A 26959-nucleotide genomic window follows, 5' to 3' on the forward strand; every position below is an offset into this window, starting at 1 on the left:
ATGTCTAATACTGTAACTAAACAACATAATGTAACTATTGTATTATATTCTAAAACACAATAAGTGTATTTCACAATAAAGTTTGAGTTTTTAATCCATAATTCTCAAATATTCGTGTTAATCCAGACTTTAGTTACTCTGGACAACCTTGAGCCCCATTAAGTCCAGATTAATGAGGTTTTTCTATACATTACTGAAGTAATATATGAGCAGTAAAAATAAAGCAACGACCTGTAGCGTCCAAGAAAATAATTATCCACAAATCGAGTTTAGTCAACTGTGAACAAACAAAAATGATCGATATTTTCCATTCTTATGATTAACGGCAGCAATTTTTCAAACTCTTCTAATTATAATATTTCCTCTTTATATTTATATCAAATTAAAAATTTATTCAAACAAAAATTATGTATTTCTTCTAGTATATGTTTGCATCAGACAAAATCAAAATACAGCAATTCTTTAAATTATATTGTCTCAAGAGTTTATAATCCTAGTTGTAGCTTGAACGCTCATGTCATAGAGGTCATTTTATGATCAGATGGGCTAACAAATTTTGAACCTAATGCCCAGTGAAACAGACCTACAAATTACCTTTCAAAAGAGCAGATTTTATAGAAAATTTCTGAACAAGTGCATAGTTGTTCTAAGATAATACTTAGACTCCACCAAAAAAAAACTTTTAAACAAGCAGTAAAAATATATGTTTAAAATTGACTTTACATTTGGACAAAGATATTTTAACCTCACACCTAGCTTTAATATTAAGTATGAAAATTTTCACCAGGTATTATGAAATAATTTTTAAGAACAAATAACTTTACAACAAAATACATAAATTTATTGAATTTTCAAAAATTTAATAAGAATAAAAAATATATATATTTATTGTCTTGTATTTAAAAAAAATTACACAGTCCCTAAAACCAATAAAATTTATAAATAAAATATATAATAAATAATTAATTTACATACAAAAAAGTAAAAACTGAAACAATTATTTACAAATAAATAATTTAACACTATAAAAAAATAAAATTCACAATTATTGTGGAATGAATCTTGTTGCACTATTATTTTTTAATAAATGATAATACACACCGCACCCAACTGTAAGAAATAAATTGCATTTATTTAAAAAATGAAGTTGAAATGTGATTTTTCAAAGCCTTATGTTTTCATTTTTGTCTTTATTATTAGTAACATTATCATATAGTGCCTTCTGAGCAAACCTTGGTAATGTAAATGCAGCCTTATGGATATCAGATGAGTAGTATCGTAATTTCATGTCATTCATTTCAGTGTCATTAAATATCCTCCTCGGTTCTTTAAAATTTATATCCTTAAAAATAAAAAGATTAAAATTAAAAAAAAAAAATTGAGTTTTATATCATTTTAAACCTAGAATCATGTTCTGTCTTTCTTGAAATGTTCAGTTTGTTTGAAGAAAGCCTAGAGCCATACACAAATTATTCAATTTTTCATCTGTTTTGTGTAGTAGTACAATTTCAACAGTTCACAACTTCATTCCAAATACTTAAATTGTTCCAATACGAGGTCTGTAAATAAAGTAATGAGACTAGTTTTTCTTGGCAGCTAAAGTGGAAACACAGTAAAGTTACTAGTAAACATGTGGTTATATGAACAGCTGATTTATATTAGGTATTAATATTTTTAGTTTATTGTTACCACGTGAGACATAAACAAACTTTTTGTGAAACAAGTTTTTGTTGGGCGTTACAAAAATGAGCGATACTAATTATGAGCAACATTGTGCGATCAAGTTTTGTGATAAACTGGTGAGAATGCTACTGAAACTTTTTCAAAATTGAAAAGGGTATGGAGATGACATCCTTGGGATCTGTCATGAGCCCAACTTTTTAGGTGGTTTAAAGCATTTTCAGATGGCCGGGAATCAGTTGTGAACGATCCATACTCTGGAAGACCATTAACATCAAAAAGTGACGACAATATTGAGTGAATCAGAGACTTGATACAGTATGACCAGCGATTAACTGTCAGAATGATTGCAGAACAATTGAATTTGGACCATATTACAGTCCATAAAATTTTGACAAACAAATTGGACATGAAAAAGTTTGTGCAAAATTGATCCCAATAAACCTCACTGTTGAACAGAAAAACAATAGGGTGGGAGTGTGCTGATCTTCTACGGCGAATTGAAACTGATCCTGATTTTCTAAAAAAAATGTTATTACTGGTGATGAATCTTGGATATCTGAGTATGACCCAGAAACAAAACGTCAGAGGAAGGAGTGGTCAAACTCACCACATCCCAAAAAAAAGCAAAAATGAGCAAATCAAAAATAAAAACCATGCTAATTTGTTTTTTCAATACTAATGGCATTGTCCATAAGGGGTTTTTGTCTACAGGACAGACTGTAAAGCAATATGTTTACCGAGAAATTCTTGAAAGACTGTGGAAAAGAGTTGCCCATGTGAGACCAAACATCAAAGACAACTGGATGCTGCATCATGACAATGCACCTTGTCACACTGCACTCTCAATTAATGAGGTTTTGGTAAAGAAAAACATTCCTGTAGTTCCTCAACCACCTTATTCACCTGACTTGAGTCCTTGCCACTTTTTCTTGTTCCCGACTTCAAAAAAACACCTCAAGGACACCGATTAGGAACAGTAGGAACATAAAAAAAATGTAACCGACCATCTAAAGGATATTCCAGTTTCTGAGTTCCAACACTATTACAAAGAGTGGGGAAAACCGTTTGAAGTGTTCTTAAGGGAACTATTTCGAAGGTAATAGAGCCCATGTATAACCAGACTGTAGATAAAACGTTTTTCTGAACCAGTCTCATTAGTTTATTTGCAGACCTAATATATAAGAGCTATTTTAGAAAAATAAGTTATTGTGGCTCTCAGTAAAAGTGCCATTACTACTGAAAATTAAGAGCATTACTGGGGATAATGGTAAATTAAAATAATCATCAATGAGTCTGAAAATCACAAAGGCCGTACAAAGCTGCTTATCAGATTAGGTCAAATGTCTGACATGCTGGTGGGTTTTCTTTATAACTTGAGAATGTTGGTTATCACTAATTTCTACCAAACTATTAAAAAGTGATTCTTTCTGGAAAGGTAATGATAAAAAGGGTGAATTAAATACTTTTTAAGTTGCTACAACACAATTATGCTCTTAATACACTGATTTTTATGGGGGGAAAATGACTGCTTCCTAACCACACTCTGTATTATCCAACCTTGTACCTACAAACATTATTTCCAAATTTAAAATTATTTTCAAGGAGTAGATTTTTTGAATACTTTATATAACTCCAACATTGAGTTTCAAATAACTGCTTCCATAAGTGCAAGTGACACAAAAAAGGTTTTTAACAAAATAAAATAATACTTGAGACTATATCAGAATTTTTTGAACAGACCTCATTTTGTTGTTTACAAATTTCATAAAATATCTTCAAAAAAAAAGTGCTATATAAAAAAGATTAAAAGTTTTGGAGTGTTTTCTATTTCATGATTATTTTAAAAACGACTTATTATCTTTATTACAGTCAGTGGGCACATTTGATTAAAAATAATTTCCATGTTACACTTCTGTCCAGTTCATGCAATGACAGTTTATCTTTTAGTTTTTTTTTCCAATTTCACCTCTTACTGTAAGGTCACTGGTCTATCACACAAATGATCTCATCATTGTCTATTAAGTTCAGTATCATGTAATTTGTTTTTAATTATTGTTATTTAACTGTACTTTCTCAATACATGTTCATAAGATTGTTCAATAATTAAGGTTTTTTAATAAATGATAATACACACCGCACCCAACTGTAAGAAATAAAATACATTCTTTTATTTAAATAAATACATTCAGGAGCTATATAAAAGAAGTATTTAAAAGAGAATTTTCTCTCTCGAAAATGAACTAAAATTGTAAACTTCAGTTCATAAAAATTATTGGTTTATATTAACCTTTTCTGTAAATAAAATAATTAAAGATTGGATGTTTTTTAAACAAAATTTTTAATCTTCTACTTAAACAAGGGATAAAGTGTACCAAAGTATTTTTAAACAAAATCATCCAGCAGCCATACTGTGATGTCAATAGTTTTTTATTATATACCTACAAAAAAACACTAAGCCCACTTAAAAAAAATCAGATCACTGTTACTATTGCTGCTCTGGGTGCCGCAGATCCCTGGCTCAAATCCAACTGTAGATGTAATTATTTATATATGCTTTATTCAAAAGGATTTCATTAACTGCATTCTCTCAGAATAGTCAGTCTAAAACTAGTAAAGACAAACTACCAAAATGTAATTTGGGTGTACAGCTTGTTGAACTCAAATAAAAATATCTAATGATATGAAATTAAATATGGTTTCTATAAATTATATTTAATAAAAACATAAAACAATGAATGTATGTTTTGCATTTATATCAACTCTTGAAAAAGACAATTGTATACTTCCATATTAACATTTTTATAAAAAGAAAGAATCAAGTTTCATAACAGAAACTTGTTAAGAAATTTTAATATAAAATCCATAACAAACTTACAGCATCTAAACTACCAAGTACAAAACCAATTTGGCCTGAAGGATAAGAAGGAACACAAGTATATGCATAAGCATGTGTTTTAAAAACATTTTTGCAGTGTGACATTACATCTATAACTTCCCTGAGGTTAAACCACACAGTACCAGCCTGAGAACAAACTATTCCATTGGGCTTCAGTGCCTCCCTCATCAACTCAAAATAAGTTTGTTGAAACAAAGATACTGCTGGTCCTGAAATAAATATTAAATAACTATAATTAAAGAATACTATAAAAAAGCAAAAACATAAGTAAATAACTAAATTAAATATTTAAAAAATGTACAAGTTGTTGCTAACATAAAAATAAAATTCATTGAAACAATGCAACTTCAACCTAAAACTGATGTAAATGTTATTTTACACATATCATTTACATAAAAATAATCTGTGATTTGGGGTTACTGCTTGTTGAACTCAAGTTGTTCATACAAGGTAAAGACATTTTTTATAAATGACTAAAAATGAAAGCAATACTGTTTTTCTAATAATAAAATAATTTTTCTTGAAAAAAAAAATATCTAATACTTTTACCAATAATTTAAAAAAAAAAAACAATCTATAAACATTTTTGGGAAATGTCAATAATTAAATAATATTTTAAAATTACAAATAAAGTCATCACTTCATAACAAATTAAAAAGGATGCAATCAGATAACAATTATCAGTAACTTTTTAATGCTATATAGTAAAATCTTGTTATTCGCAGGGGGGGTTAGAGATCATAAAAATGCCATAAATACAGAAAACTGCAAATATAGAACGAAACTAATGAGCATTTAAGAAAGAATAGATTTAGCTAATAGTTCTAGATTTAGCTTCTCTAAAATGAAAAATATCATGTGTACTTACTTAGGGTGATGTTATTGATGAGACAGCAACATTAATTTTAAGCAGTGGTTTAGTATAATACATAAATACACTACACAAAAAATATTTAACAAAATACAGTTCATTTCCTAATTTACTCGTAAGCACTTACCAAACTATTTGATTTAAAAACTCATCACAGTGAGTACAGTATGTACTGTATTAGAAAACGGTATTACATGTTCGATTTCCTTAAAATGTCAAGAAAACAGTACTACGTACACTAAAACTAAAATTACTGTAAAAGAAATTTACAAAACTAACCTACAGTATTCTGGATTGCATTTAAAGAAATTTGTAATTTTTCCTTGTCTCAATCTTGTTTTTAAATGCGTGTGAAGGTCTGTGTATTCTTGCATGGCATCTTCAATTTTGCACTTAAAGATTAAGCTTCTATTCAAAGACTGATCAGCATCTATAAAAAACCTGGGTAAGATCATCGGATAGTTTAATGCCTCTGGTAAGCATTTTGACATTTAACTGTTTTCCAGGGATTGTCTCTTCACCTTCAAACTCTACCTATGCCATTAAATCTTCCAGATCTTGTTCATTAAGTTCTTGGTGTTGTCATCTACATCATCGAACCCATTTTTCCCTATTGAACGAGCTATTGCGTTCACACTTTCAGTGATATTTACTGGAGTCTCGATGTTACTAGTACCTTCCAGCATATCTGTTTGAAGCAGCTTCTCTAGTAAGACATAGTTGACTGTTTCAGTTCATCTAATGACTTGAAGCACATAATGCAATCAGCAATATTGAATTTCTTCTAACATGTTGTAACATTCAATTCAGAATTGGAATCCATCATATTTAATAATTTTAAATGATCTTCTGATGTAATATAATTTAAACAATTAAATAATTCCCTGATCCACTGGTTGCAATAAAGTAATAGTGTTTGGTAGGAGAAAAACTACTTTTATTTTGGGATGAGCTGTTTGGATTTCCTAAGGATGACTGGGAGAATTGTCTAAGACTAAAACAGACATAAAATCAATTTTTTAATCTTAGACATTTTTCAACTTCAGGTACAAAACCAGTTATTGAACCAGTCCATGAAAAGTGAAGCTGTAATCCATGCTTTTTTTACTGGATTGCCAAAAACTGGAAACAGCGTCTTATTTTTTAACATGTGCGGGTTTTGGGACCTGTAAATCATTAGCAGTTTAACTAAACAATCATCGGCTGCATTTGTAGAAAGCAAAATTGTTACTCTCTCTTTTGCTAGCTTGAAACCCGGTGCTGATTGTTCATTTTTTGAAATGAAGGTCCTATTAGGCATTTGTTTCCAAAACAGGCCTGTCTCATACGTGTTAAAAATCTGTTTTTTTTTGGGGGGGGGGGGCAAAAACACTGGCATTATATCATCGCTTGGAATAAAATTTTATAAAAGAAAACAAATAGTAAAAAAAAAAACTGCCTTAAAGACAAAAAACTAATATTACAGCTGAAAAAAATTATTTTTAAAAACACTTAAAACTAAATTACAGCTGCAAAATATAAAATTAAAAATATGCTTAAAACTAAAAACGTACAATTTAACTAAAATAAAAAGAGTTTAAAAAATACAAGAAGGGTGTAAAGAGTCCCTAGCTGTATAAGGGGAAGACTAGAAAAGAACTAATAACATAAAATACCACTAAAAAAATTTAAAACTAATATCACTAAAAAATAAATAAAACAACTACTATCACAGATAAAAAACTTCAAAATAAATAAAAATAACTATATATATATATATATATATAAAAATGAAATAAATATAACAAACTCCAAGAAGAACGTAAAAGGCTTCTTCTCGGATAACAAAAGAAAATATAAATTTAAAATCAAACACATAACAGTAAAAAAATACATACCACTATTAAAAGGAACGTAAATTATTAATAAATCAAAATATAAAAAGACCTGGTCCAAAACTTCCTTATCATTGTCCAGGATTTGATGAATGTTCCTGGGAAATTTAAATTTACGATGCAATGCCACATAACAAATGCAATCCAAAAGAAAGTGGCACACAGTCAAGCGGCAGTTGCATTGTATGCATTTCGGTGCATTTACTTCTAACATTAGATATCTGTGTGTGATTCTAGTATGACCTAACTGCAATCGACATAGAACTACTTCCTCTCGACTGAGTTTTCTAAAAGACAAGTCCCATGGCAACACAGTGTTTTTTTTAATGTATCGAAGTTTATTATCCACTGTGGCAGTCCAGTCACCCTGCCACTTTGTTGAAGAGCATGTTTTACACAATTGCTAAAATCCCATGTAGTAACACGATTGGTGAAAGAAGATTGACTGACTACATGCGTCCCTAGCAGCAGAATCTGCGTGTTCATTGCCCACAATTCCTACATGGCTAGGGATCCAGCAGAAACTCAGTTGTGTTCCGATGGTTCAATTTGGCGATTGCGTTATAAATTTCAATGACCAACAGATGTCTAGAGTAAAAATCTTCCAAAGCTTGAGTGCACAAAACAAGTCACTACAAATAAGGATATGATGATATTTAAAGCCTTATTGATGGCGTACAGTTCTGCAGTAAATATACTTGTAACATTAGGTAGACCAAACATATAGATTCTGCTATTAAGAATAAATGCACATCCAACGGTATCATTCTGTTTTGATCCACCTGTGTATACTATTGCGTCTGGGTTTATTCTGGAGAGGTTATAGTGAAAATTTTGCTGAAAGACGATAGGTGGGAAAAATTTGGAGGTATGTCTACGTTTAAAAGCTGTAGTAACCATTGGATATATACAACCATAGGTACAGTCAGTGGATTGTGGATGGTCCTCATATCTTTGTAAATTAGGATTCACAAGAACTGCAGTAAAAGCCGGGTGATTCAGTTGGCCTTTAAAATGGGCAGAGTAAGATGCTGAAAGATGGTCACGTCTATCCCAAAGTGATGGTTCATGCACTCAACAAGTATGTTAATGATAGGGCTTGATCTAAAAGCCCCAGCAAGATGGAGCAAGCAGTAGCAAGGCAGAAGCGTGATGTACAGCATCTAACATTTTCAGCGTGGAATCATGCGCTGAAGAGTAGGCAATACAACCGTAATCTAAGCGGGAATGAACTAAAGAATAATAAAATCGCAACATACATGACCTATTGGCTCCCCAATTTGTGTTGCTAAGAACTTGCAGCATATCTAAAATTTTGGAACTTTTTTTTTTAGTTCTTTGATGTTTGACCCATGTAAGATGGTTGTCAAAAATCAAACCTAAAAACTTGATATCAGGAGTGTTAGAAATTTGCTCTCCTTTGAGAAAAACTTGCTGAGTAGATGGGTCCCGCAAGCAAGAAGAGACTACAATTTTGTTTTCTCAGGTGAAAATGTGAAGCTGATCACCTTGGACCAAGCTTCAAGGTGAGATAACGTGTTCTGTAGTAGTCTCTCTGCTGTGGCTACTGAACAGGACGTACTATATATGGCAAAATCATCAGCAAACAACGAACATGAAACAGGTGGTTGCACACAATCAGTAATACTGTTGATGGGTATAGCAAACAAGGTGGCACTTAATACACTTGAGGGACTCCATTTTCTAAAGTGATGCTACCCAATAGAGAATCTCCTATACGAACACGGAAAGTTTGGTCATTTAAGAAACCTCTGATAAAAACCAGCATGTTGCCCTTTACTCCTCATTCTTTGAGGGTATTTAGGATACCACATCACCAGGCCGTGTCGAACGTCCTTGTGATATCAAAGAAGATAGCGACGAGGTGCTGGTGTAGCAGGAAAGCGTTTTGAATAGCTATTTCCAGTGACTAAATGGTCAATGGATGATTGTTCTTATCGGAAACCACACTGCTCTGGAGATAAAAGGCCATTTCTCTCTAAGTACCATGTAAGCCTTCAGTTCACTATTCTCTCCATTACTTTGCATAAGACGCTTGTCTTATTGTCAGGCTTTATTTGACGCTTTGTCTTTATCAGGCTTAAGCACTGATTTAACAATGGCTTCTGACCAGATCAAATGAAAAACTTTTGAGGAGAATAAACCATTATAAATACACAATAGGTGCTGTAGTGCTGAATTTGGAAGATGTGAGATCATACTGAGATGAATGTTGTCAGGTCCAGGGGAGGTGTCTCGTAAGTTAAATGGAGTGTTTAATTCACCAACCGAATCACTAATATTGAACGGTAGTACTTCCGTCTGTACTTTCTACCTCTGAAATTCGATACTGTATGATGAGGTGAGAGACACCAAATGGAAAGAATCTGCCAAGTTACTTGCCACTGCAGAAGGAGATGTAAGGGGTTCTTCTTCATGAATGTCTGAGAATGGATTGTTTTGGTGATCCGCAAATTGTAAGATCTTCTTCCACACAGCAGACGTGGGAGTAGTAGGTGAGATGGTGTCAATGTATTTCCTCCTAGCGTCCAAGAATACTTGATGACATACCACTCTAGCCTTATGGTATAAATATAAGTGTTCATTTGTAGGTCTGCAGTTAAATTTGTGCAGTGCCTGTTGTCAATTGCTAATAGCGTTTTAGTAATCATTCTACCAAGGAACAGAAAGATGTCTTGAGTTTCCCAGTGTCTGTGGGATATATCTATTAGCATTATAAAATATCAGAGATGTAAAAGATGAAAGTTCGTCAAGGGCATCTGCACCACTGTCATACTGTGATGGGAAGGCTTTATGGTAACCGTTCCAATCTACCTTTTCAACAATCCATCTCTATGGCTTTTTATTTGTTTTGCGGTCGACACCAGTGTTTATAATACTTGGCCTGTGGTCACTGCAGTGAAGGTCACAAGCAGAGCAATTAAGAAAAGGGAGTAAATCTGGTGAACATAAGGAGAGATCAATGTTTGACAGTGTACAAAATGATGAAGACAAATGTGTATGACTCATCATTCAGAAGACAAAGGTCTTGTCTGACTGTTTATCATATTTCCTCCAGTGGAGCAGAAATATGAGCCCAGGAAATATGGTGGGCATTGAAGTCTCCTACTATTAATGACGGCAATGGACTTTGTGTGAGGAGATTTGATATTTCTAGAGCATTGGACTCGGAGTTTGGCGACAGATACAAATTGCAGATATGCAATTTAAATGGGACTGAAATTTTTACTGTAAAGCAGGAATGAGGGTAGCTAGTGGTAGCCTTGTAGCCAACACCTCATTCCACATGAAAATAGCAACACCACCACTCTCTCTACTATCTACAAGACAATCGTATCTCTCACACGTATGGCTTCTGAGAGATTTCTCATCTTGCTGTAATAGATGTGTTTCTTGGACATTATTAATGGTTCATGTGAACGCATCAACACTAACATCTTCAATGCGAGACCGAAGACCACTAACATTTCACTGAGTAATTTTCATAAGTAAAGGCAGTAACAAATAAATTCAGGAAAATGTATAAACGTTAGTTGTATATGATCTGGTTTTTATTTTTTGTATTTTTGATTTTAAAGAACTTCGATGCCCTGGGGTTGGGTGGTTCTTCAACTATATCCTCCAGTATATGAGGTGATTTAGTAGAATGAGATGCTGCAGATGACATCCCAGAGGGAGTATTTACATGGGTTCCCTTAACAGGGAGCTTACTGCCAGCTGTGATTACTCCTGCCCATCCAAGTAACATTTTGGGAACAGAAACTTTCATACGGATCCCACTGTTTGATTCACTAACTGCAACGAAAGACTTTTTGTTCATCTTTGTCAGCTCTGAAATAGTAGCTGTTAGTGATGCAACTTGATCAGATAACATCTGAACAAGTTTTTTAGCTCATTGCAGGATCCACATGGCTGATTACTTAAATTTGCAGGGCTTGTTTTGGTCTGGTTTAACTAGGTTCCTTGAAATTATTTTTTTATATTTTCTGCGTGTTGCTGTAAAAGATAGTTTCTGCTAGGTAGAGATACTGAGAATTGCATTTTTTTCCTTAAAAGTTGGGCAATCTTGGGAGGGAGTTGTATGTGAACCACTGCAATTGGCACATTTTTCATCTTCTTAATATCAGTTAATATCATTGTGGCCTTCCTTAGCATATTTACCACAGATCTGTTTTCGAACAAGCTGTTGTAGTGTGACCATACTCTTGGCATTTAAAACCTCATCGAGGGTTGGGAATGAAAAGTTGTACTCGAACTGAAGGATAACCAATTTTATTTTTTCTGGTGGGACTGGAAGATTGAAAGTCAGTATAAGAGGTGGTGTTAGTTCTTATTTCCATTCTACCTTCTCATTATACGCTTCACTTCTACAACATCTTGGGCACAAAGCTATTTTAGTGACATCTATATCCATAAGATCTGGGCAAAAAATTACCTCGCGACTCATATTTAGGGTTTTGTGGCATTACGCACTTATATTACGGAGATGTAAGATATTTCAACTCTACTCATCACTGAATGTTTCAATCAGAATTGATGTCATGTAATTTTCTGATGTTCTTCGGGAAACCACTTACACCTGTTATAACTTTGTTTATCAAGAAAGGCGAAACCTTTTGGAGGGAGCCACCTTCCTGATTATTTCAGAGAACAACGAATCAAATATTTTTAAATTTCATATCTGATGATTTGCAATTTTCTTCTGTAGGACTTTATCCTCGTCAGACAAAGCTGACCAAGGCCTCTTCACAAAACTACATTTTTTTTGTGGTTTTTTTCAGACGGACCACCAATTATCATAATATTTATATTTGGAACTGAAATTTTTGTCCCACGAGTACCGGTGATAAAACGGACCACTCCAGCAGAGCGCACGCATAATGGAGCTAGAGCTAAATACAACTAGGTTTGCCCTGGTGCCCAGAGGACACTGTTTGAGACTCATTACTTAGAGCCATTCACCCATTGGCACGATAGTTCCCACCTTGGGTTACAGTTGTGTTTTGTAAGATGTCGCATCACAGAGTGTAAATGCACGAAAAATCAGTGTAGGATGTTGTTATGTAGTGTAAGGATATATGTTGTAATTTGCGTAGTGTTCTTGGTGTAGTATGTGTATAGTGGAAAGTGTGTAGTGCAGAGGCTAGGCCTGTGGAGATGCCAACCGCCAAGGTCTTAAAGAATAGACTCCCCATTGGGGAAAAATCTGCTCTGTCTTGTATTTATTATCCTGAATGACTTTTAAAGATTTTGCTGGGTAAATTTCTGCAGCTAATTTATCTGCTGATGCAGCTTCCCCTACAATTTTTATGTTGTGTAAACATTGCCTGACTTTAAATTTATTAAATCAGCCTTCTGAACCTTGTAACGGTAACAGCATCATTTTGGCTCAGTCCTTGATTAAAATGATCTCTTAGCTTATTCACAAATAATAGGTCCACTTATTGCAACCTGTTTTTGATTCTGATGTTTGATCCAAATACTTAGTGCAGTTTCCATCTTCTAAATAGGAGGATGCTTAACTATTTTAACACTTTGAGATAATGAAGCGGCTGCTGAGATCCTAATTTGTTGTTCAGATTTCTTAATGTACCAAACGGCTGATTCATTTATTGCAAACCTTTGAGCAACAGAAGCTACTGATTCATCTTCTTTAAGCCTATCAAGGATCTCTAACATAATAAAATAACTTTTTTTACCCTTTTTCTTTCATTGCTACTGGTTAAAGATATTTACAGTAATTCAATCCCCTTATACTATAAAAAATAATTTAAATTAAAAGAAATAAATTTTATTATAGTTCAAAAACTCAAACCACGCAAAAATACAAAGTAGGCCTACTATTCTGTTCATACAGTAAAACAGATTAATGAACATACTCGGAAAGATCAACTGCACTGTATTAAATAAAAACACTTTCTACATATTTATAACACGCACATAGTAATAATTGTTACGTGACCGATTCTTCTGCTCAGCTAAATTACTTTACAGTACATACTGAAATCTGAAACTTTACATGTGCAATGTTGAAAATTTGTTTACTTATGTAGGCAAGTCATATCCTATTGTCACTGAAAAGCAAATATGATGGAGAAATTTCTCTACTTTATCTTTAAAAATAAATACAGAACTGTACAGTACTGTACGTACACTACTGCAGTGTATATTCGTACTGTATTAAATTATTTTTTAATGTCACTACATAATGTAATGTATGTGTGATTCATATCCTGACTGAATAATTACAAATGCATTGTTCTTTGAGTTCTTGGCCTGAAGTTAATAACTTCTTAACTTCTCTTTGAGTACACAAAATAAACAGTAATCTGAAGAAGGGAGATTAAGACTACGCAGAGAATGAGCTATTTCTCTACTTTTGTGTTTGTGTGGATGGGTTACAGTGTTGATGCACGAGGACCCTCGTACTCCTGAGCCTGAAGGCCCCCCGCAGGACTGAGAGTGCTTCATTGTGGCCCGGCCCCAGTGGGGAGAAGTGGTGAGATAGAAATTTTAGTCGGTAGGGTGCAGGTATACATACACTCTTAACAACATCTAGTGGGACATATGCGAGTCTGACACTGGCCCATTTATGGGGCAAGCATAAATGGCTTTTCTCAGACTCATCAACAAAAAAAAAGGTCACAATGCATGCAAATACAGAAAAAGTTAGCCGCAAATATAGAAGACATCACAAAATATTGCACCACGAATATGGGAAGTGCAAATAAAGAGATTTCACTGAATCTCAAGGAAAATTTTTTCCTTGAAATTATATGTGTTTTTAAATTACTATAAATTTTATTATTATTTGGAAAGTAAAGATACAAGGCCAGACAGAGTGGAAGTCATCCTCCTGCTGTCTTAATCACATTATCAGTACGCATTTAACTTCATTATTACAATTGTATGAACATTTTTTCATACAAATCATTCAATTTTATAAATGATACTGGCTTGGTGTGAGGTGTGCCAATATACATACATATACAAAACTAATTTAAACATAGAATCGTTTTTATTTTATTATCAATATTATTAAAAATGAATTAACTTATCAAGAGAAATGTCATTTAAAAAACTTCTATAGACTGAAAGATATCTCTAAATTCTGTTTTATAATTCTATCACATAAACACACACCCAAGGACAAGTCAAAATTTATGTGCAATTCAATAAATAACACCAGTGTATAAAATTTTTCAACATACTTTTCAGTTTACTTGCGATTCTTTATTCTCTCAGAAAACTCCTTAGGCTGAACATCAAGCCTTACATGAACAATTTCTTTCAGTTCTTGGTCTGAAGTTAATAACCTCTTAATGTCTCTTTGAATACACAAAATAAATGGTAATCTGAAGCAGGGAGATTAAGACTACACAGAAAATGAGCTATACCACAACCTTCATTTTCTAGAGCAATTTAACACTGTCATACAACAGCACATCTTATGATAATTTCCATCAGCATTTGCTTTGAATTGCAGGCTTTAAACTGTCAAAAAGCATCTCACTGTAATAAGTACAGTTTATTGTTGGGCTGCTTCCTGATAACACTCAGGCAGTTTGTCTTTTAAGTATAAGACCAATTAAACTGATTAGGGATTTTGCTATCATTGACCTAACTAATGAATCTGATACACTATTTTGTATATTGATTTAAAAAATGGGTCAATTCACAATTAAAGATAGTTTTCTCCAGTTTGAAAAAAAAAAAAAAATGTTCTTTTTAGAAATCTAAGTGACAAATTTAATCTAAATCTGTAACTGTAAATATATATTTTCAATATTTTAATGAATAGTTAAACCTATTGACGCATCCATACCAACAGGATCAGAAGAATCTGTAATAATAACATCAAATTCTTTTTTATGCTCAGACATAAATACAAAACCATCACCAACAACCAATTTTAATTTGGGATGAGAAAGCCCTTGGCCCATGAAAGGAAGATATTTTTTTGAAACTTCCAATACTTTAGCATCAATTTCTACTTGTGTAACTTCTTCAACATCAGGATGCTTAGCTACCTCTCGTGCAACACCTCCATCTCCTCCTCCGACAATTAATACCTACAACATAATTTATGTTTAATTAATATAAAATTCCTTTAAATTAAAGAAAAACTTAAAATACATTCATGTTATGATAACTGTAACGAATTTGTTTGAATCATTATGTTTTTCATTCATTAATACTATTAGCATTATCTAAAATAATATTATTAAAAAAAAAAAGAAGAAAACCTTATTATAAAACTAACAGTTCTACAACATTCTTATAAAAATATTTTTTATGAAACAATGCAGACTAAGAGGTTTATAATAAATATTATTTTAATTAATTTTAAGCAATTTGAAAAGCAATTTTATTAAAACGCACAATAAAGAATATTAGTAATTCTTGCAACTGATGATTACACTAAAATTATTTTTCTGAGAGTAATCAATATAAAAATGACAGATACCATTAATTAATTACATTCCTTAAACCAATAACCCATAACAATCTTCTATATGTAATTTTTTTCTCCCACTGAGTAAAAAAGTATTTTTTTAAAGATTTATTTATAGAAATTAAAGTATAATCTGAAAACAGAAACTGAAGTAAAGCAGGATTGCACAGTTTTCACAGTTTTAATAAAATCTGATTACAAACAATGTATTACATGCATAGAATTTATAATGCACATATATATATATATATATTTTACTAGATATATGTTAGAAATACTTTGAACAAGGTAACATATTTCATCAGTTGCAAGATACATATTCTATCTTAACGATCTATAAAATTTTCATTTACCTTACAATTAATGGCATTTTAATTAGTCGAGTATATATTGTAAAAAAACAAAAAGCAAATGCAGACTATTTAATGCAGTAAACAAAGTTTAAAATAACTGTTGATTAACTAAATCAAAGCAATAAATCTAAGAAACATGTGAAAGTGGTCATAACTTTGGATAGAAATTATCTTATATTCAACTGTAAAGAATCCTAATGAGTATTTTCTACACATGAGATGTTAATTTGATACAATGATAGTTCTAAAAGTTATCCTTATTTAAAAGTGTAAGGGCTATTCTGTAAGTCACATAAATCTTATAAACTGATTTGTAAAGCCTTTTTATTTAATCTTGGGCTTTTCCTACATAAGGCATTCTGATACTGCCTCCACTGTGATCAATATAAATTTATTTTTTCCTTTGAAAATTTCATCAAAGAAGCTTGTTACAGATTTTTCAACATATTCTTTGTCAGCTCTTTCTTTTTTCCGCTAAGTTTTTCCATCCATACTTATGTAATAATTTTATTTCCTCAAATTCTTTTTATAGTTTTTATATAAATTACCTGTTTCCAGTAATTTTTCTCTATTTTACAAAGTTTTTCTTTCATCTGATCTTCCCTTGCTGCTTGGAATTTTCTGTTTATTTTGTTGATAAATGCACAAATTTTAGTAACTGAAGTTTAAACTAAACTCATAACATTCTAAACTTTCTACCTTTTTAAAAATCTGATGTGGACACCACATGACTTCTCTGTATGCCTGCCTATTAATTACATTTTTTTCCACTTTTTGTTATTATTGAATTATTTATTGTAAAACTTTTTAAAATCAGAGGTTAATAATTATTAATAAATCAATATATTTAAATTACAAAAAAAAAAAAAGGTTAAAAAAATGAAGTTGGATTTGAACGTGATTTGAGCGCAACGTGCCTTCCCCTTGTAAGATCCAAATATTTCATCAATTAAAATTTTATTGGGCTATAAGTCTGGATCCAATGAAAATAAGTACTACTTATCATATATTGTTGAAAAGCTCTCAATGAGGGCTTATTACTGCAATTAAGAAAAAGTGCAAAATCAAATTTTTTTTATTTTGGGCTTTTTTGGACCAGTCAATTGCAATCAAAAAGGGAGGTGCACAACTAGATGTTACAACAGTACTAAATCCAAAATTTCAACATTCTACAGCTATCGTTTTTGAGTTATGCGAGATACATACATATGTACAGACGTCATGCCAGAACTAGTCAAAATGGATATTTCCAGTGAAATCTGAAAACTGAAAGTTTTCGTGATTACAATACTTCCTGTACTTCATACAAGGAAGAAAAAAATAAAAGAAACCGATAAATGTAACACTGTATATTAAAACTAAAAAAAGGAAGAAAGTGTTAGGCACATTATGAGGTAGAGAAGTAATACATGAACGGTTTAAATAATTATTATATAGATTGTTTATTTTATACAAATCTGTTCTTCAGAACTTCAGCTCATGAATCTTTGTTTTCATGAATTCTCACAAAAACAACCCAATTGTAATAACAGGTGAATTCATCATAAGTAATAAAATACAAGACATTCTTCCCATTCTTATTTATTATGAAGAACATATTTTCAGAGTCACTTCCACTGTTAGTTCCTTTGTTATACAATGCTGGATTTTAAAATTTATATGTATATCATAATTATAAATAATTAATAGTTTATAAAACATATTCTAATTTTCTTTACTGTATTTTTTCCCACCAAACAACCAGATTATAAACATTTAAAACTTACAACAGAAAAAGGATAAATATAATCAGTGTAGTATATATAAAATAAAAATGTGATCAGCATGAATATATTTATGTATATAAAACACCAGGCTATTTAAACCAAGATATTTAAAGCATGTGCAGGCATACAAAAAAAAAGAAAAAATCTGTAGTTGATTAGCAAGAAACAAATAAGAGAGAGAATGTGGAAATAATAAAAATAGAAGGGAAAAAAATTATTAAAAATACATATATGTATTATTCTACGTAATACGTAGAAATTACATACAAATTTTTAGAATAAGTCAAGCCAAACTATTCACAGACACAACATATAAAGGATATTTTATAAAAATTAGTGGAGAATAGATAATGAAACTACTGAACTGGCTACACTGTTCATAATAAAAAATGATGAACATTAATCAGTTACACAGAAGAAAGATAATTTAAAAAAACATTATTAATGAAAGGATTCGATAAAGAAGGTATTCTAAAAAAGCCTTCTCTTAATAAAAGGTAATAACTCTGTATCTTACTTTTTTTTTACAGCTTAAGATGAAGTCATTAATTTCAATGTTGTTTAAATAATAAAGGAAGAAAATTCATAATAAATGTTTAACAAAATAAAGATATAACCTTAGAATAGTAACTTACAATAGCATAATATAACATACAATAGTTCTACTGTTACTAAGTAATCAGTATTGATAACAATAATAGCAATTACAGTTCAACAAATGAATCTGCAGGTATGAACAAGAACCAAATATTATACATAATGTAACATTTTTATTTGTGATGTGCTATAAATATTTATACAATTAAAGAACAGAAAATGACAATCATTAACTATATAAGTTTTAACCAAAGCTTTACAAGTGACTGTTACCTTTTTAGGTGATGGATGACTACATAATGGAAGAAATGAAATCATCTCCTGGTAAGAGAATTCATCACTTTCTGTGCATTGAATGATCCCATCCAAAATAAGAACTCTTCCGTATGCCTTGCTAGAAAAGAAAATTTAATATTATTAATGTGTACAAAATAAAATAATGTATCAGTATAAGAATTTTTAAATTGAAATTATTTATTAAAAGTAATTTTTATTACTTTTAAACTATACTTTATAACTTCAGGTATGCTTTAAGAAGTATTTTAATGAAAAAGGTGAGATGCATCAAATGATAAATGAAAAAATTCCAGAACTTATGCAAGAATCAAACCAAAAGTGAGGCTCCCACCCATGGAACCCCAGCTAACCATGGCTCATTTTACTTGGTTACAGATAGTTTTTTAACTAACTGAGCTAAATTCAGACAGAAGAAATTTTTAAAAATTATTAAAAAAATAAAAATTTGTTTTGGCAAGTTGTTTAATGAATATTTTAAATATGTATGATTCTTATAATCTTTTCAAAACTGAGACTCTTTAATTTTAATCCACTTAATTTTTCTCTGTTTGTATTAATTTTATAATTTTTTTTTTATTAAGGAACATTTTAATTCTTTGTCACACCTGAATAATCGCTTTCAAAAACCTTATGTAGATTCCTTTTATATCATTCATATGCTCATGTAAAATATTCAGGTCAAATATATTCACGCTCCTTTGATTTGTCACTGCATCAACATGCTGCCCTTCTTCTACAAACATCCAATTCAAAGAACCTCTGGTCTGTAATGGGAATTTCAAGCACTTGCACACTACTTAATAAAAGAGCCACAAGCAATAAATTGCAGTTATGACTCCCACCAGTACTAGACATCAGAACTATGTTTTCTCCATTATTTACAGTCTTTAGCTGGTGGAATGCACAGGAACCTGCTTCATTAGAGTCCTCTATGGTTATCTCTTTATGTCAGCAGTAACAGGTGACATAATTGTTGCCTAAATTTAAAAGTATGAATTTATACACAGTCTTTTTTAATAGAGGGCTTATGGATTCATGGAAGGTAGTAGACAACATTTAAGTCAAACTAAAAAAAGATCTGACCCTTTTTCGCAGTTTTCTTAGCTTGAACTCTACATGTTCAAGTTAACTTTATTATGTGAATTCATTTTGTGATTCTTTATTATTTTCCTTTTTTTTCATCAGACCTTTTTATGTTTGCACAACAATAATCATACATTTGTTTGCTGCATAATATCCTACATTAAAGCCCACTTTAATGTAGGATATTTAACAGATATTTTCAAATAAATTCCTTAAAGCCATTTCTTCTTTACTTCATTATTGTTTATTTTACACTAATTAAAATATAACTCACACATAATCAATACTGTCAGATCTCCATTTAGATACTATGGGAAATATATTATTGTGTTGCTCAATTCACTCTTTTTCTTTAGGATTTATTATACTATGCAGTTCATGCTTAGCAGGTTTGACATTTTCTATAAAGCTTTTTTATTTCTCTTCTCTATTGTTTTTCTTATTACCATCTCACTCATACTCAGTATAGCTTTAAAAAAAATCAATGGTACATCTGGAGGAGATTATCATCTTTATACAAATGATATACTTATCACAATCTTCTGCCTAGAGTTGACACTACTCTGGGTTTTCCTCATTACCAGTTTAAAAACTATAACAGAAGTTTAATACCTCTAAATTATTAAGTTTCCTGTTTTCCAGAATGAATAAAAGTTTTTTTCTATTGCCTTCTTCAATAAAATATTTAATTTTCTGGTAGAAACAATTCCAACAATCTTTTTACTGAAGGGCCCTAAGAAAATGGAAATTTTCATCTGCTAATTGATAAGGTTGTCAAATTTCAATAACATAATTTTGCAAAACATAACTTTGAAACAGGTTGTAATTTAAAAAAGCAACTAATATATTATAAATTAAATACGACAATACTCTTTTATCGCTTTTTTCAGACTGTATAAACTAGTTCCAGGAGAGGTGTATAGTTGTATGACAGATGAGCTGCATTTCGTATATTCTTACAAATCTGAATATTTGTAATATTTTATAACTCAAGAAAAAAGTCATTTAAAAAAATAAAACTTGACTTTTTCAGATAATTTATTAATAATTTTCTTGAGAACTTTTTATATCAAAGTATCACAAATATCTAATTACAATTATTATTATTAATGAATAAAAACATTATTACTAGGCATCAGATATTTCCATGAGAAGCATGATATTTCAGGCTCTTATACAAATAACTGAATATGTCAAAGAGAATACAAAATCTGGCACAAAGTTCTCTTAATGCTGAAATAATTTCCACTTTTAGAAGCTGGACATTTATAGTATATAAATTATATTCAAACAAATAGATTTCACTTTGCTTGCTATATAATAATGTTGAAACTAACACATCATACATTTTTTAAAATAATTTCTGTGATAATAAAAACTTACAAATTAACAAGGCTATCAATAAAAATTTTAAAAAAATTACAAAATATTTATATTAATTATTTTACACAAACAATTTAATTACATGGGAAAAATTTAAAATCAATATTAAAATATCATAATCCATTCTTGAGGTAAACATTTTTGCTTATAAAACAAATATGTATGTTTTATTTTAATTCTCTTTATTTTTTTACATTAAATTTTAATTTAAAAGTTGGAATTATTAATAATAATAAATTTTTTTTAATTGAAGTGTTAAATTATTAATCAATTACAATAATTATTAAAAAATAGATTATCAAATAACCATATCTTGTAATTATAATTTATGTACCAATTGTATTGATAAGTATCTGACAGAAAACTAAGAGATTCAAGCCTTGCACTTACATGAATTTTTTTTAATCAATGTGAAGAATATACTGCCAAATAATGGATAATCTATTTTTACAGGTTCAGTGTAAAATGTATAAATAAACTTTTTAGCAAAACTCTGGGATTCAATTAAAAAACTTCAACCTAAGTATATGGTTTATGTTTGATACTGAGATATCATTTGGTATTTCTTTACATCTCAAGAGAGAGGAGTAAAGAACAATGTTAACAATAATCTGACAATATATCCATCATTTATTTTAACAAAGCACTTTTGTAAACATTTCAAAGTTAGATGAGAAATTTATTAACTGGAAAATTATCATAAAAAACTTCAATTTTTTGAGAATCTGATTTTTAGGTTTTTTTAAAAAATCCTCTCAATAAGATCATTCCGGCTGTAAAAGTCTGAAACCAATACAGGAGCTTCAGAGAAGTCTTTCTGGTGCTATGTTGGAAATGGACCCAGAGATCAAGCCACTTAGGTTATTTGATTTGCACACACTCAAATTAACTTATAAACACACAGCACTTATCCACTTAATGTAGTCCCTTATAAACTGATTTTCAATGACTACTAAAATACAAAGCTACAATCAGGTTGTGAAAATTTGAAATTATGTTCAAAATTTTTCTCAACAGATCTTTATATCTTAGGAATAGTAGATAATCCAAATCGTTACTCATCCAACCTCTTAAAATGAATTAATCCTACTCTGATCTGTTAGTAAGTTTCTTGGCAATCTTCATTGAAAAAAACCCAAACTAATTCAAAGTAAATGAATATACTGAAAAAAAGTATTATTTTTCACAGAAATTATATCCATGAATCAGAAACAATCAACATGAAAAGCATAAATCAGCAATACTGATCTACAATGATAAAAAATGTCCCAACACAATGTTTGATGAAATTACGTAATTTAGATGGAAACAAAGAAATTAAAAAGAAATTGTAAAACTGATTTAAAAAATAATTTTTCACCACTGTTAATCAGAGAAATGTAGTTCTATTAATGGTAATTGTAATTCTCACAACACAAATTACCTCTTTAAAACCCATAATGCAATTAGAGCAGAACATGAGGGTATAAGAGGATGTATCCTACAGAAAAAACTCTGATTTTTCAATAAATATTACTTTTTTTTTAAAGTGAACATAGGTACAGAACTTTGTTAATTCATGATGCTTACATCAAAAATTGATTTTATTATACATAAATAGGATTTACTGTAAATTATATTTCTTTTTAACACTTATGTACCCGATTACAGATTCAAGAGGTAATTTAAAATTGAATAACTGCGCATAAGAGCCCATAATATAAATACAATTATATGGTATATTACAGAAAATGTACGAGTTGAAATTCTTCCAATACCCACCAACACTTTTAATTTTTCTCAATGCAATGATTCTGAAAATCTAAATCTGAAGACCATTGTGATCAATAGTTTATGGTGGCAGAGAAGGTTAGTCTATCTATGCAGATCTAGATGTTCAAGGCCAAGTCTGACTAGAAATATGTTAACACTCTTTAATTCTGTCCACCAGCCATCATTTTATGTTGGTTTCAAATTAACAACACATTCTCATATCCCTGCAATACAGGAATGTAAAAAAGTTACAGGTACGAACTAAATAAACAACAGATACAACTGTCTACGCGGTCCAATTAAAAAAAGTTGCACAAATAAATAACTCAACTTTTTATTTTGATCAGAACATTAACGATACATTACATCAGGAATGGATACAATTAATTATTTAGAATATAAACACATGCAATAATCTTAAGGTAAATGCATTAAATATGAAAAATAACTAAAAAATAATTCACAATTCAGAAGGTGTAAATAAAAATTATTTGACCATCATATATTAGTACACATTGAACAAAAAATTCTGGATTTAAAAAAAAAAAAGTTAATTGGTATTATTTAAAAATTCCATAGTTTGTAAATGGTTCGGTAATTTATTAAAAATGCCAATGAAAGCATAAGGCCCTTCCTTGTAAGTTCTGTTACCTAGTTTGGTAAAGGTGGATGTTGTTATATTTTAAGAATAAGTGTCTTTTTAGTAAAGATTTTAAATTAAGCAAATAAAAATACCTAGAATTTTTTTTGCTTGATATCGCCACATAAGCTTGAAGCTTATGCATGGGATATGGAAATAGAATTTTGTAGCGTAAAAAAAATGTCATGCCAAAATATTTATTCCAAAGCATCTAAAAACTTTTGGAAAAATAAAATAATTATATTTCTTTCTACTATGGAAACATTGATAAACACACAATAGGTAACAAAGGGTTTTTAATGCAATATATTTAAACTTACAATAACCTATTTCTTTGAAATAGGAAAAATCTGTTTTGTTAGCAAAAATACAATAACAAAATTACAAACTTATAATTTGCATGTGTTAAAAGTGATTCATCTGACACAGATGCCAAACTTATGTTAAATTCAAGTTTATTAAGACAGTGATTAAAAAAAGAAAAATTATTGTAATAGAAACAACAATAAAAAGACTACTTCAGTAGCAATAAACCTTAAGTAAAGAAGAAATAATTTTTTTATACTATCTGTATTTGGAAATTATACTTTCTAATTTATTAGCAAAGAGTACATTTCTAATACAAATAATTACTTTTTCCAAAATAAATATTTAAAATCTAGTATGTGTGAAATATTAAGTAATTATCTACCAGTAAAAACCTTCTGAATTTTTTTATTAAGTAAATTTTTGAATGCGGATAGAAGAATATGATGATTCTTACATCAATTTTAATACTCTAAAAGTCTAGCTATGGTTCCTTAAAACTAATGTTAGAATATATTGTAAAGCTATTCTTCTGTTTATTGCAATTTACTACATACAAGTGTACTGCTGTTTATGTTTCCATATATAAACATTCTTGTTAGATTTATTTGTATGGATTTTGTTTGTTTTTTCAGTAAAAGATAAAATTATCATGATATTACTGACTCTTATGCAATTACTTGGGCAAACAGAGCAAATGTATCTCCAATTTTACTTGTTTTCCTGTATAAAAATTTATCAAAGAATTAACCAATTAGAAGATACAACCAGCCAAAACGCTCATAAATGCGTAACATATTTCACCATTAATTATTTGAATAAAACTTCTTAAATCTTTTAACAGTACGTAGTATTTTATAGAATGAAATTATGATACATTTTAATTTCTTTTGCAGTTAAAATAGGGGGGAGACCTCAACATTTTACTACCACTTAAAATAAAAGTGTGGGAAGAGAATTTAATGGAGAAAATAAATAAATTTACTATGTTGCAGCACTTGCTGAAGCCTGAAACTGTCAGGTAGAAGGATCAGTATTATAATGTAATTACTTGCAATTATAATTTAATAAGTACTTTTTATTACCTTCTTACCCAGTCATGTTCCAGGTGTATGAAGGCATGTAAAAAAACTTTTTACACAATTCTGTTTTTCTTCTTTACATTAGGAATTTTTATTAGGTTTTATCTTATATAAAAACTAATACAACTGATTTCATTCAATTGTCACATATAACTTTTGTATTTGGTTTAAGATTATGGTTGTTCCACTTACAATCTTAGTGTTAAAATAAGATTATTATTTTTATTTCACAATGACACATACATATGCATTGCTTTGTCCATAAGTATAATTCACTGTGCAGTTAGAGTATGATGGTAACAATCTTCTCACACTATAAACTAGATAAAACTAAAAGTTTACAACACTTGCAGTCAGGCAATTTGTAGATCTCTTGCCCTAGAAGTATCACAGTACTCTGATAAAAGTGTCCTTTCTATTACAACTAGAAAACTTTGACCAGCTGGTTAAATTTATTACTCAACACTGAAATGAAAGTATTAGTTACACTAAAGGCAAGCTGTTATTATGCAGTAATGCTAACCTTTCACTAAATAGGAAAAGAAACCTTTCACTGATGAAGAGCAACTGCACAAAAAAGGGTCAAATATGACTAGGGACATGGCCCAGCAATGAATGATTGTAGAACCACTTAAAATGCATTTTTAATCTTCTCTGTCCCTGATAAAATCTATAACATATTCACTAAAATTGGGGGGGCATTACAATAATCAATATATATATGTAGTCAATGAATGACCTGTGCATATGAAACTGACACAATCTCATTCAGCAGGGTGTATAGGAGAATATAAGAAGTCATCACAAACTATATAGTAAAAAAAAGAAAAGAAGCATTATCATTATGAAATAAAAACTCAAAAGATGTGTACATTTAATTTGAGAATTAAAAAAAGCTGTTACAGAAAATGTTTTCTCTTTGAAATACACCATAAAACTGGAATATTTAGCTTTCAGTTTCTAATTTTTCACTGCTTTATTTCATGATAATGAAGAAATTAAATATCACCAGCTGCGCACCATGTTCCTGAAAATGATATAATATGGACTCTTAACTTCAAATTCATTTACATTGGCCTACCCAAGTTGGTATAAAATTTTATGGTGTAGGTTATTACTGAAACTCAGGTATGTGGAACTTGACAGTAAGTGCATGTGTAAGAATGTATTTAAGACTGTATAAATACCAAACCTAAAATTTAGTTTAAGATCATTTTAGAAGATTTTACAACCTCCATTATAGAAAATTGTATTAAAATACGCAATTTTTATTTAAACAAAAATTATTTAAAACCTCAACTACATCGAAATTCAATTACTGCCACAACCAACTACATTGTAAATTTGGCATGAAATTGCTAAGAATAAAAATGGTCGAAAATGATAGATATTGTTAAGACAGTTTCCTATGGGTTTCATTAAAAAATTACAGAAAAAATTAATTTATACTACAATACTGTAATTAATTACAGAATTTATTCACTTAATAAATTTCATCAACAAATATAACTAAAAGGTTTTTCAGGAAACAAAAAAAGTTAAACAAGTGGAATCATAATTTTTAATTTTTTTTTGTGTATGAAATGAAATAAAATAAAATACTTGTTATATTAATCAAAACTACTGTTATTGATCAGAAATTTATTGCTACTCACACATAAGACAATTAATATATTATAAAATATACAGATTAGAATAAAACAATTATTGAACAAGAATTAAAAATTGATAAAAATAAATTAAAATGTACCACTTCAGAAAATTACGTACAGTGAATACTTGACATTTTTTTTTATTATAGAATATACTTTTTTTTAAAAATACTTAAAATCTTATCAAAATTTTAATCATAAATATGCTTTACTGATAACTATTTATCTAATATGTTCACCTACACTTA

At 30.0% G+C, this 26959-nt stretch overlaps 1 protein-coding gene across 2 annotated transcripts in view; it reads right to left on the reverse strand.

Annotated features, from left to right (window-relative positions):
- Positions 1–815: 815 nt before the first annotated feature.
- The window catches only part of SpdS (Spermidine Synthase), a 49214-nt gene continuing 23070 nt past the window's right edge, over positions 816–26959 (reverse strand). The window contains exons 1-5 of one of the 2 annotated variants that reach the window (XM_075382351.1): positions 23041–23196; positions 18790–18910; positions 15171–15417; positions 4559–4788; positions 816–1342 (exon numbers count right to left, since the gene is read on the reverse strand). In XM_075382351.1, the coding sequence (XP_075238466.1) occupies positions 1163–1342; positions 4559–4788; positions 15171–15417; positions 18790–18834 (702 nt within the window). In that variant the 5' untranslated portion in view covers positions 18835–18910; positions 23041–23196 and the 3' untranslated portion in view covers positions 816–1162. Of the gene's footprint in view, positions 1343–4558; positions 4789–15170; positions 15418–18789; positions 18911–23040; positions 23197–26959 lie in introns of those variants that run through there. The other variant, XM_075382343.1, reaches the window with a different exon arrangement.

Source organism: Lycorma delicatula, chromosome 1 (assembly GCF_047948215.1).
Source record: "Lycorma delicatula isolate Av1 chromosome 1, ASM4794821v1, whole genome shotgun sequence".
Classification (NCBI taxonomy): Eukaryota; Metazoa; Arthropoda; class Insecta; order Hemiptera; family Fulgoridae; genus Lycorma; species Lycorma delicatula.